Source organism: Ranitomeya imitator, chromosome 5 (assembly GCF_032444005.1).
Source record: "Ranitomeya imitator isolate aRanImi1 chromosome 5, aRanImi1.pri, whole genome shotgun sequence".
NCBI classification, from domain to species: Eukaryota; Metazoa; Chordata; class Amphibia; order Anura; family Dendrobatidae; genus Ranitomeya; species Ranitomeya imitator.
The window spans coordinates 356622365-356634374 of record NC_091286.1 but is presented as its reverse complement, the minus strand read 5'-3'; the positions used below and the strand labels follow the sequence as shown (position 1 = coordinate 356634374).

Sequence of the window (12010 nt, the reverse complement as noted above, 5' to 3'; positions counted from 1 at the left end):
CGACTGGCTAGTTCGTGACACCTAGTCCTGCAGTGATAATCACCTGACTGAATTGAAGCTATAGCGAGCTGTTAAGCAAGTTATGCTTCCCTGGAATCTGGGTGCCCCTACATTATACTGCTCTTAGAATAAATAGCAAAATCCTACTGACAGGTTCTCCCTAATTCACTTGGTTTTATAATGTGATGTTCAAATGCTCCTCCATCCATACACACACACACACACACACACACACCAATTTTCTAAGTAAATATATTTATAGAGGTGACATCGATATGAAATTCTCACCAAATGTTGCTAACAACTCCTCTAATCCACACAGACAAACAAATGAAACCATAGATGTCCATAAATTGTTATGTGTAATGATGAGAAATAACACATGGAAAAAGTATTGAACTTGCTTACTTAATACTGAAAAGTGTTTTATTCTTCGTCTAAAAACCTTTGCTGGTGATGACTGCTTCACGACGCCTTATGTATGGAGAAATTAGTCGCATCCTTTATTCAGGTGCGATTTTGGCCCATTCTTCCACACAAACACTGTTGAAATCCTGAAGGTCCCGTGGGCTTCTTTTATGAACTCTGAATTTTAATTCCTTCCATACATTTTTTGGGGATTCAGGTCAGGTGATTGGCTGGGCCATTCTAGCAGCTTTATTTTCTTTCTCTGAAACCAAGTGAGAGTTTCCTTGGCTGCTTGTTTGGAATCATTCTCTTGCTGAAATGTCTACTCTCATTTAATCTTCATCATTGTCGTAGATGGCCGCGTATTTTTATCAAGAATGTCTCGGTACATTTGTCTATTCATCTTGCTTCAATTATATGAAGTTTGCCAGATCCATATGCCAAAAAAACAGCCCCACACCATAATGTTCCCATTTCCAAGCTTCACTGTTGGTATGGTCTTTTTTGGGTCATATGCAATTTGGCCTTCAAAGATGGGGTGTATTATGGCATCCAAAGAGTCCAATTTTGGTCTCCTCTAACCAGACTATATTCTCCCAGTACTTCACAGGCTTGTCTAAATGTTGTTAAACAAACTTTAAACACACTTGAACATGGTTTTTATTCAGCAATGGAGTCTTCTGATAATTCCTTTTGCTGACCTGTCTGAAATCTTGCGGGTAGCATGTGGCTGTGGCTGGTTTATGCTGAAATTATGTTCTTTCCATTTTCCAAAATTATGGCCCCATCAGTTTTCAATGGAACATTCAGTAGTTTTAAAATTCTTCTGTAACCCATGCCATCAGAATGTTTTGCAACAAGGTTGCGAAGGGCTTGAGACAGCTCACTGGTTTCAACCATCATGAGATGTTTCTTTTGTGACACCTTAGTAATGAGACACCGTTTTTTTTATAGGCAATCAGTTGAACCAGCTGATATTTTTCACTAAGGGGCAGGGTTTATTATTATTATTATTATTATTACTACTATTATAGCACCATTTATGAAAAGGGGTATGCTTAGCAAAAAACAAGTACAATTATCTTGAACAAAACAAGTCACCAACTGGTGACCTGTCCACGAGGGCTAACAAGCTTGAAGGATTGCTTCCTAATTACTGATAGATTTCGGCTGGTGTCATGACTATCCATGGCTTTTTGCACCTTTTTTTCTTCAAGTGTTCAGTACTTTGTCCCTGTGTCATTTCTCATTGTTACATATAACTTAATTTATGGACATCTATAGTTTGATTTCTTTGACTGTGTGGACTGGATGAGTTTTTGCCGACATCTGGTAAAAAATTCATGTCAATAGCACCTTACGGAATATATTTTGAGAATTAGTGATGTGTTTAATATATATGTGTGTGTGTGTATATACTTGTACTTTAGCTTGTGCAGCAGTTTGCATTAGACGTGTGGAAGCTCTTGCTTAATAAATTACCCCTGCAATGTATATGTAAACCTTCCTGAAGCCCCCATACACAGTAGATGGCTATCAGCTGAATTATTGCTCATCCAGCAGCTATGTCTCCTGAATCCTCCATACTTGGGATGCTCTGTTCTTTGTCCATGTGTGCTCTTCTGATTCTTATCTGTGTCTCCTGTTGTATTTGCCACTTTCCTTATTAATCCTGCTTTATTTTCCAAACTTTGTTTTCCAGTTCACGCTTCCCCTTCTCTCTGGTAATTTCGTGCTCTCCTTCCTACGTGTATATCTTCATTAATATTGTTTTCCTCGTTGCTCTTGGCCACCTTCCTTCGTCATTAAGTGCTTCTTCCTCCCACAAACTTCCCTAACATCTCACCCTATTTTCCCTTCTTGCCACTCAGTCCTTGCATACCGAGCACTTTGTCTCCTCCACGCTTTTGCCCTATTCTGTTTTTCATAATGGAACATGGTTGTTATGTACTAGGCACAAGTAATATTACTCCGTGGATTTCTCAGCCCTTTGTAAGTTTTATATAACGGACCCTTTTATACTAGAACCTGGCAGGTTGAAGATATCAGGAACCGATCTCATTGCTGTCATTCCTGTCTATCACAAGACTAATTTTAAGGCGCTGAGTAACTTGGAGAATGGACTCTGATTTGGTACCTTGCTGTAAACATCCTTGTCATCTTGGAATCGGTGAGGCAGTGACACATTATACACTTGCTTTAGCGGATAAATCAGACAAATGTCATGTTAGGCTTTCTTCAATTCATTCGCTTAGTCACTGCTGATGGATATAAATGCCGAGGTGGTAGGAGTCTTGTGCTGAAGCTAAAAAAAATCACTTCTTCACTCCAGTGAAGATGACAGCTTTGCTGATGATTAAAAAGTATACATTTCGTACAAGTTTAGGTTTCGGTCCAGATTTTCACTGTTTACTCTTGATATATTTCACGCCATCAATCTTTAACTAACTGGTTTTATATTAATAGTACATTGCGTTAAAAGGTCTTCAGGTTGCCTACTAACGACTTCCTGTTCGAGTGACTACTTGTTTGGTATAGCGGACGCGGTAACATGAACTCTGTAACACAGATCTGTATTTGGTAAATGACGTAGACAGTGCCATATTTATAGCTATGAGTTATACCTCCCCATCTCAAATAAATGGAGTTAGAGATGGATGATTGGAGCCTTTTACTCTCCCAATACCGTTATGAGCCTAGTTGACCGAATAAATGGTTGTCCATCTCTAATTTTTATTTATTTTTATAGGCGTTGCCCCCTTCTCAGTCTCTGTTTTCTCCTCGTAAAATAATAACCTCTACACTCCCATCCGGTGCTGGCGCCGTTCCAGCGGTGTGGCACTTGCTCTAGCAGGGATCGCTGCGGCCAATCAGCGGCCACTTCACTCTCCCCACCTTCAGATGAATTACATACATCCGGAGTAAGTGAGAGAGCAGCAGCTCTCATGTCCTTCTGAGAGAGTGAATCCAGTACTGGTTGGCCACAGGGATTGTGTGACATAATAATGCTATGCAATCCCGGGAGAGCCAGTGCCGACACCACTGGAACGGCGTTGGCATCGGAGGTGAGTGTCATGTTTTACAACTACTACTACTTTACAACTGCACTACTCTGACTACCCCTAGAACACTTATAATACTTCAGTCAATCACTGTCCACATACCTATTTTTATGAGAGACCTAAACTATATGTATCAAGCTTATAGAGAACCCAACTCCACCAAGTGGATAAGTTTTGGTTATCTTGTGTCCCCAATGTTAGACTCCAGTAGAGCAGGCATGTTCCTTCTGATTTCAGTATGCTTATATGAAAGCTTATACCATAAATTGTTAACACCATTTCAGTGTCATTCATATTTAATAGACAGTACATTAATTTTACTACTTGGAGGCATATTCATCTACCGGAAAGGCAAATATTATTCATTTCACGCTATGCACGCAATTAGCATGATGTCTTGTGCTGATGTTTCATTTGTAACTGTGCTGGTGATAAATGATTTTTATTTGCATAAAATCGTGGGGGTACGGTTGTCATTTTGTCAACATACAGGACTCATTGTGTCACATCTAAATGCCCACTGTGAAAGTAATGTGGCCAATGCTGATACTGAAATATGGCGTGTTCCACAGAGCCGCAGTGTTAGGCCAGAGATGTTCTCCTGGATTTCTATCCTTACCTTGCCTCGGTGTAGCATTGTGCCGGAGCTTGGATATTGGAAAGCCATTGGCCACCGCACAATGCCTGGAAGCTGGATGCAGACACAAATGTAGTTAGACAGATTCTACCTGCGCTCTGGAAACGAAACAATCTGCTCTGTGACCGTTCGGCTCAGGGCAAGAATAATACGTAAATTATTAAAATGACAATACATGGAGAGCAGCACTTGAAGAATGGAAGACTCATACTGATTTTATTCCAGCTTGTATTATGCAGCAGTATTAAAATTTCATGTGGTATGCAAATCCGATCTCCGGTAAATGATAGAATTGTGCGCGTGCCTGAAATACTGACTGCGATGAGTGAACGTAAGCCCAACAGCACACAATATGTATATTTTTTTTGTTGACTTTGATTAACCTTTGGTTTTTTTTTTTAGTTATTTTCTAGTTTTATTTATTTTATTTATTTGTTGTCATTTTTTGCTACGGCATATTCAAACGGAATATACTTGTATAGTCATTTACTTTATTGTTTTTACATTTTGGCGAGGTCACACTCTACAGATGACCTCCTTACAAGACATTATAATGTTGTTTTTGCGGTGGTGCCACCACCTTTGGTGATCAACAAGTAAATGGCACAAGTTGGATGCAAACTGTGCTTGTAAGGGCATATAAGCCTGGCAGTCGTCACAGTCTGGGTGAAGGCCACATTGCAAAAAAAAGTATACTTTGTGACACACATATATTTTTTCTTTTTTAGCCGTGGCTCTTTGTATATCTGTGGTAGGCCAGGGTCACACTTGTGAGCGCAATGCGAAAAACTCGCGCCTCAATACCTGGCACTGCCGCCGGCACTCATCACCGGAGCGTTCAGCTGCATAGAAATACATGCGAGTTTCTCACATTACACTCACAAGTGTGACCTCGGCCTAAAGGTACCATCACACTGAACGATATTGCTAGCGATCCGTGACGTTGCAGCGTCCTGACTAGCGATATCGTTCAGTTTGACACACAGCAGCGATCAGGATCCTGCTGTGATGTCGTTGGTTGGAGCAGAAAGTCCAGAACTTTATTTCGTCGCTGGCTCTCCCGCAGACATCGCTGAATCGGCGTGTGTGATGCCGATTCAGCGATGTCTTCACTGGTAACCAGGGTAAATATCGGGTTACTAAGTGCAGGGCCGCGCTTAGTAACCCGATGCTTACCCTGGTTACCATTGTAAATGTAAAAAAAACCAAACACTAAATACTTACCTTCCGCTGTCTGTCCCCCGGCGCTGTGCTTCTCTGCACTGTGAGCGCCGGCCAGCCGGAAAGCAGAGCACAGCGGTGACGTCACCGCTGTGCTTTCCGGCTGGCGCTCACAGTCAGTGCAGAGAAGCACAGCGCCGGGGGACAGACAGCGGAAGGTAAGTATTTAGTGTTTGGTTTTTTTTTACGTTTACGCTGGTAACCAGGGTAAACATCGGGTTACTTAGTGCGGCCCTGCGCTTAGTAACCCGATGTTTACCCTAGTTACCAGGGGGATCGGCATCGTTGGTCGCTGGAGAGCTGTCTGTGTGACAGCTCTCCAGCGACCAAACAGCGACGCTGCAGCGATCGGGATCGTTGTCTGGATCGCTGCAGCGTCGCTAAATGTGACGGTACCTTTAGTCTCTGAATCATTCATTTGATAGTTTTTAGGTGAAACGTATCTGCATAGTTGCTGATTGATTGAGAGACTAAGGGTAAGTTCTCACTGGGCGTTTTTGTTACGTTTTTTGTGTTAATTTTCAGCTCCTTTTTACGGTACCAGCAAAGCCTATGAGATTTCAGAAATCTCACGCACACACATTGTTTTTTTGTGTCAATATAATTTTGTGCTTTGCTGCATTTTTTGGACATAGAGCATGTCACTTCTTTCAGCATTTTTCACCTATTGACTTGAATGGGTGTTGAAAAAACGCTGCCAAAACGCAGGTATCTTTATTTTCGCGTTTTTGCTGTTGAAAAGTCAAGGACATCAGCATGGACAAAGAGGAAAAAAAAGCGCCAATAAAACCCCGCAACAAAAAACACCAAAAACGCACCTAAACCTGCGTTTTTGCCGCAGCTTCTTTCCTGCCAAGAAGATCAGGTTTTAGTGCAGAAAAAAAAGCCGCAAAAATGCCCTGTGTGAACTTACCCTAACACAGTTGTTGCTAGTTGGCAGGGAGCTGTCAAAGGAAAATCAGGAGAGCTGCCATGGGCATGAACAAGATCACTCTCTGTAAAGAAATTCCTATTACTTTATGATGTTACTTCCTAGAATAAATCACCGAAAATACCAATATTTCGTTCATTCTTCCAGCTGTGAAAATTTCAGGGCAATACTCCTTGAGAAAAACTGTGCAAATGGCTGTCAGCCAGAAGAGAGTACTACCTAGTGCAGCCTATCCTGTAAGCTAGTTTGCATCTTAGGCATAGGAAAAATATAAAAAAATGCATAAAAGGGAAACTGTCACCAGGTATTTGCTAATATATCTGAGAGCAGCGAGACTTAGACCCAGATTCCAGTGATGTATCACATACTGGGCTGCTTGCTGTACTGATGATAAAATTACGGTTTTCTCTGCTGCAGATCTACCAGTTCTCTGAATGCTGAGCTCTGTATAACCCCGCCCACACCTCTGATTGGCAGCTTTCCATGTACACTGTGCATAGGCAGAAAGCTGCCAATCCTTAGTGTGGGCGGGATTAACCTGAGATCATGACAACAGGTTGAACAGTGAGCAGCCCAGTAGTGACACATTGCAGAAATTGCAGTTTCTGTCTCTAAATTATGCTGCTCTCAGATTAGGAGTAAAACCTGCTGACAGAGTACCTTTAAATAAAGTTATACTTGGTGTTCATTGAACTGGTTAAAAAAAAACCCAGTTCTGAGCAGCACGATGGCTCAGTGGTTAGTACTGCTTCTTTGCAGCACTGGGATCCTTTGTTCATATCTGAACTTGAACAACATCTGTAAGTAGTTTGTATGTTCTCCCCGTGTTTGTGTGGGTTTCCTCCGAGTCCCCCGGTTTCCCCCAAATTCCAAGACATACTGATAGGGAATCTAGATTGTGAGCCCCAGTGGGGACAGTGGTGATAATGTCTGTACCGTGCTGTGAATTAATAGCGCTATATAAGTAATGTATAATAATTGCACCCTTCATGATAACTCTTTTCTTGCCTGTACCGTTGTTCTGCGTTGTGTGAAGTTGGGCAGCACCATAAATGCAGCTGTAATTGCCCGATCTATCATAGTTAAACTTGACGGGGGCCCAATATTACTGCCACTTTTTACACGGGTGAAACAATACTGATGATTGTGCGGAATACAATGTGACAGTTGTTAGTTTTTATTCTGAACTACAAAGCAGCCGAACTGTTAATGCGTTTGTTCACCTTATTGTGGAGCGGAGTGCATGAATCTAACACCGCTATTTGCGGGAAGATCCCCTTTGATCAGATTAAAGTGCCTATCAGGCTCAAGGCTTCTTGGTCTCTTGTAACGGCTGTGATCAAACGCATTTGTGAGTCTTTTTTTAGAGCGGCAGATGTGCCAGTCTTCAGTCCGCTCGGATTTTTAGACTTTTGGATTGTTTTTTAAATGATATCGCTATCTAACAGAAAAGTGAGATAGATCTATATAGTGCAAGTTGGGGTCGATGCTGTTAAACATAAGATTTCCGTTTTGTTTCTTGGAGTTATACTGGTTTTGTGTTTCTGTATTTAGGAGCAGGAGTTATATCAGAAAGAAGGTCTTGGAGTGAATGAGGTGCACTATGTGGACAACCAAGACTGTATAGGTAAGTGGATACGCACTCTCTAATAAAGAGGTGTTTTACAGGTGGTTCAAGTGCGCTATAAAATTATAGATGACACACTCCGCTAAAATAAAAAAAAATTTGTGGAAAACCCCTTTAAGTTAAAATGCACATTGGTTCAGTAATAACGTCAGATATGGCAAGTATTGATGAGCGAACATGCTCGGCTAAGGCATTGTCTGACCATGCTAGGGTGCTAAACGAGTGTCTTCGGCGTGCTCATAAAATATATTGGAGTCCCCGCAGCTGCATGTCTCACGGCTGTTCGACAGCCGCACCACATGCAGGGAATTCCTATTTGTTAGGCATTCCCTGCATGTGTTGCAGCTGTCTAACAGCCACGAGACCTGCTGCCGTGGGGACTCGAACGTATTTTTCGAGCACACCGAAGATACTGTTGGCACACAAGCATGGTCATTGGTGGCCTAACACATTTTGACTCTTCTTTGGCTATTCTCCCAGTCATGACTTTATCCTTTCAGACTTTTAGGGCTGTTTTAGATGTCCATGGTAATCAGTGCGATGTTGGATCGCAATACATAGGCTGGCCGCATATCTCCTGACCCAAGCGTCACTGCTTCATAGAAATAAAGGAAGCTATCACAATCTGGTCAGGAGATGTTCAGCCAGTCTGTGCATTGCGAGCCGACATCAGACCGATTATCACGGATGTGTGAAACAGCCCTGAGGGTGTGACTAAAGTCCCATTTCAGTAAGGCAGTGGTCCCCAACCTTTCTGACCTTGAGAGCCACATTCAGCTTAGAGAGAGGGTCGCGAGCCACATTCAGCACTGCGAGAGGGTCGCGAGCCACATTCAGCACTGAGAGAGGGTCGCGAGCCACATTCAGCACTGAGAGAGGGTCGCGAGCCACATTCAGCACTGCGAGAGGGTCGCGAGCCACATTCAGCACTGCGAGAGGGTCGCGAGCCACATTCAGCACTGAGAGAGGGTCACGAGCCACATTCAACACTGAGAGAGGGTCGCGAGCCACATTCAGCACTGAGAGAGGGTCGCGAGCCACATTCAGCACTGCGAGAGGGTCGCGAGCCACATTCAGCACTGCGAGAGGGTCGCGAGCCACATTCAGCACTGCGAGAGGGTCGCGAGCCACATTCAGCACTGAGAGAAGGTCACGAGCCACATTCAGCACTGCGAGAGGGTCGCGAGCCACATTCAGCACTGCGAGAGGGTCGCGAGCCACATCCAGCTCCCACCCCCTTCAAAGTAGTGTCAACCAAAGCTCCCATTACAGGTATAATTATAAACAAAGCTTTTCCACAGAAATCACTCCAGAGCAGTACACTGAGATCCAGGGGTTCCCACAATACCCCCTTTCAGTATTCTCCCAACACATTGTCACATCCAACTTTGAGCACCTCCTCTAACAGGTAGTACAGACCTCCAGCGTACCATACCTAAAACCTCTCTAAACCCCTAAGACCAATAAATGTGCATTCAGATCTGCAATTCTGTGTAGGGCTACTCACAAAATTCACCATTTTGAGATGTGGTCTTCATACCTGTTTGCTAGACCTGGACCTAATGCATCAAGCTGGCAGACAGTCGCGAGCCACAATTCATGGGGCCGCGAGCCACATGTGGCTCCCGAGCTACATATTGGGGAGCCCTGCAGTAAGCCAAAGAACAGATGAGTGAATGTTTATTCCTGATCACCACCACATGGAATAGTGGTAGTAGTGGCAGTGCAATCATTAGTCCCCCCCCATAGTGTTCATGATGGCTCCATGTAAAGGAAAAAACCCCTGCTCTGATGGATTTCCCATATATTATTGATTGTTAATCATCATGGGAAGACTATGTGCCTTTGGAAACAGACCTTAAAGTAGTAAAAAGCTAAAATTCTGGAAGTGATTTCTTGTGATACAAGTTAAATGACTTTGGAGTACGTTCAAAACGCGTTGCTTTCCATTTATTTGCCTTGGATGTAATTTTAACATTTATATGGAACCAAGAAAACCATTTTTGCCAGGAGATGGAATACACCCCCCATGTTTTTTCCGAGTTGCATGACTCGCTGGTAACTTTCTCCGTTTCAGTATTAGAGATGCTCGTAACGTTTTGTGCTGGAGCATATTCCTAATATAGATGAGTTCAGCGTCCTGACTGGAATAGTGAAATGCTGCCTTGGTTTTAATTTCCTTTCTCTGCTCCTAAGACAGATGTGCAATTCTCTTTCCAGAGATAATTATCTGGAGGAAGAAATGTTAGAATCTTAAAGCGTTCCTTTAACATTCCTGATGCTGGCAGCACAGGAACTTTGCCGCACTGTTTTGTGGCAATGCTGTTTTATGTGACGTACAAACCTGGTCCATTTTCTTCTACAGATCTGATAGAGTCAAAATTAGTGGGTATCCTGGATATACTGGACGAAGAGAACAGACTTCCTCAGCCTAGTGACCAACACTTTACATCCATGGTTCACCAGAAACATAAGAACCACTTCCGCCTTACGGTGAGAAACTCTCGTTTTATGACACAGGGGTAATTACTTTGCCCTGGGACAAACTAGACGATGCACATACGATAAAATCTATGTATTTCTTGTAAATTCTTGTAGTTTACCCTACACAGATAGTCAGTAGGCTTAGTGTATATATGTACCGCACTTGGATTGAGTCATCCGAACACAAAAGGGCACAGTATTATTTCTTATCTTCCTACAGGGTCATGGTCTTCAGCCAGTGGTGTGTAACCAAGATGTCTCCAGCTGAGTGGCACATCACAGGGCTCACGGCCTAACCATTATAAAATGCTTAATTGAGTTATAGAATACCAGATTTCAATGAAATATTTATCTGCAAATGTTTGCGCGTTCAATGGGGTTCTCCACTATCTCTATAAATTGATTATGGCTAACGAGGATTGGGGACTTGGATTAGCTTGCCCCATCTTGGATGAGCTTGCCCAACACAAGCTCAAAATGTCATCATAAGCTTAGAAATGTGAGAAATGTGTAATCTCCATAGTGTTACCTGCATACTGTAGTTTTATGGTATTACGTCACTGATTTATCAAGCTGTGTTTGATAGAATTCTGGCATAAAACTGTTCGAATTGTTAAAAAAATTTGAGACTTTTGACATTTTTACTCTGGTCTTGAATGATCCTGGACTATGTTTTATTAAGGGTAACCTCTCAAGCCATTCATGCTGCACAAACAATGGTGACCTGGCGTTTCTGAGAAAATACACATTGAACATCTGGCAAGGTACCATAACCGCCCTGGCCAACTGTTTCCAGCGCTGCTGCAGGTGATTGTCACTGTACACGTGAGGGAGAGACCTATCAATCAGAAGCAGTGCTGGGAAGAGTCCGCCATGGGTGGACCTGGAATTGCTATGCTTCCTTCAAAGTATATTTTCTCTGAAAAGCCATTACAAGCAAACTATGATTCATAGATGCCTGTGGTTTGGACAGTGTGAACCACCTGACAGGTTCCATTTAACTCTTGAAGTTTGTCATTATGTTACCCCAGTGATACAGAAGTATTTAGCGTTTTCCTCTGTGAGGCAGTAAGCGGTTTCCTATACGAGGGTCGTTATGTGGCCCCCAGGATGTGCATAGAAACATACTGTAGAGCCTTGTAATTACAGCCACAGCTATGGTTACAATGCAAAAATAAAAGGGAGTGTGGACTTCGTCAAACTATTTGACCACGTCAAATTTAGGAAAACCAGGCATATGCATTTATTTTTGGAGAGATCTGTAGGAAAGTAGTGGGACGGCTCTCTCCCTTCACCCCGGGTTTTGGGAGTGGCCCATGTCCACGATTCCCAGTTAAACTTTCAGATAATGGTTGGGTGTTTTTGTTTGCAAGCAGCAGAGCTGAAGGCTCTGTATATGCCTGTCTGTGTGAAGACTGAGCACAGGCCAGAGCCAGATAGCAAAGCCATTACCGAACCCGCAAAGTTACACGGTGGTGCAGTTGGCAACAGACTGATACAGACGTTCTGGCTGTGAACTGGATGATAAAGTTTGAATTTATTTTGTAAGTTGGCAAATAAAGATATATAAATTGAACTTTCTTGAGTTACTGCCTCATTATCGCGCAGACGTGAAAGCTGCTGCCTTACAGCTCATATAC

The 12010-nt window shown here is 42.8% G+C and overlaps 1 protein-coding gene across 6 annotated transcripts in view; it reads left to right on the top strand.

The window, feature by feature from the left end:
* Positions 1-12010, top strand: part of MYO6 (myosin VI) — a 326341-nt gene that overhangs the window by 190928 nt on the left and 123403 nt on the right. For all 6 annotated transcript variants that reach the window (XM_069726515.1, XM_069726516.1, XM_069726514.1 and 3 more), the window contains exons 15-16: positions 7814-7886; positions 10252-10379. In XM_069726515.1, coding sequence (XP_069582616.1) covers positions 7814-7886; positions 10252-10379 — 201 coding nt within the window. The remainder of the gene's footprint in view (positions 1-7813; positions 7887-10251; positions 10380-12010) is intronic.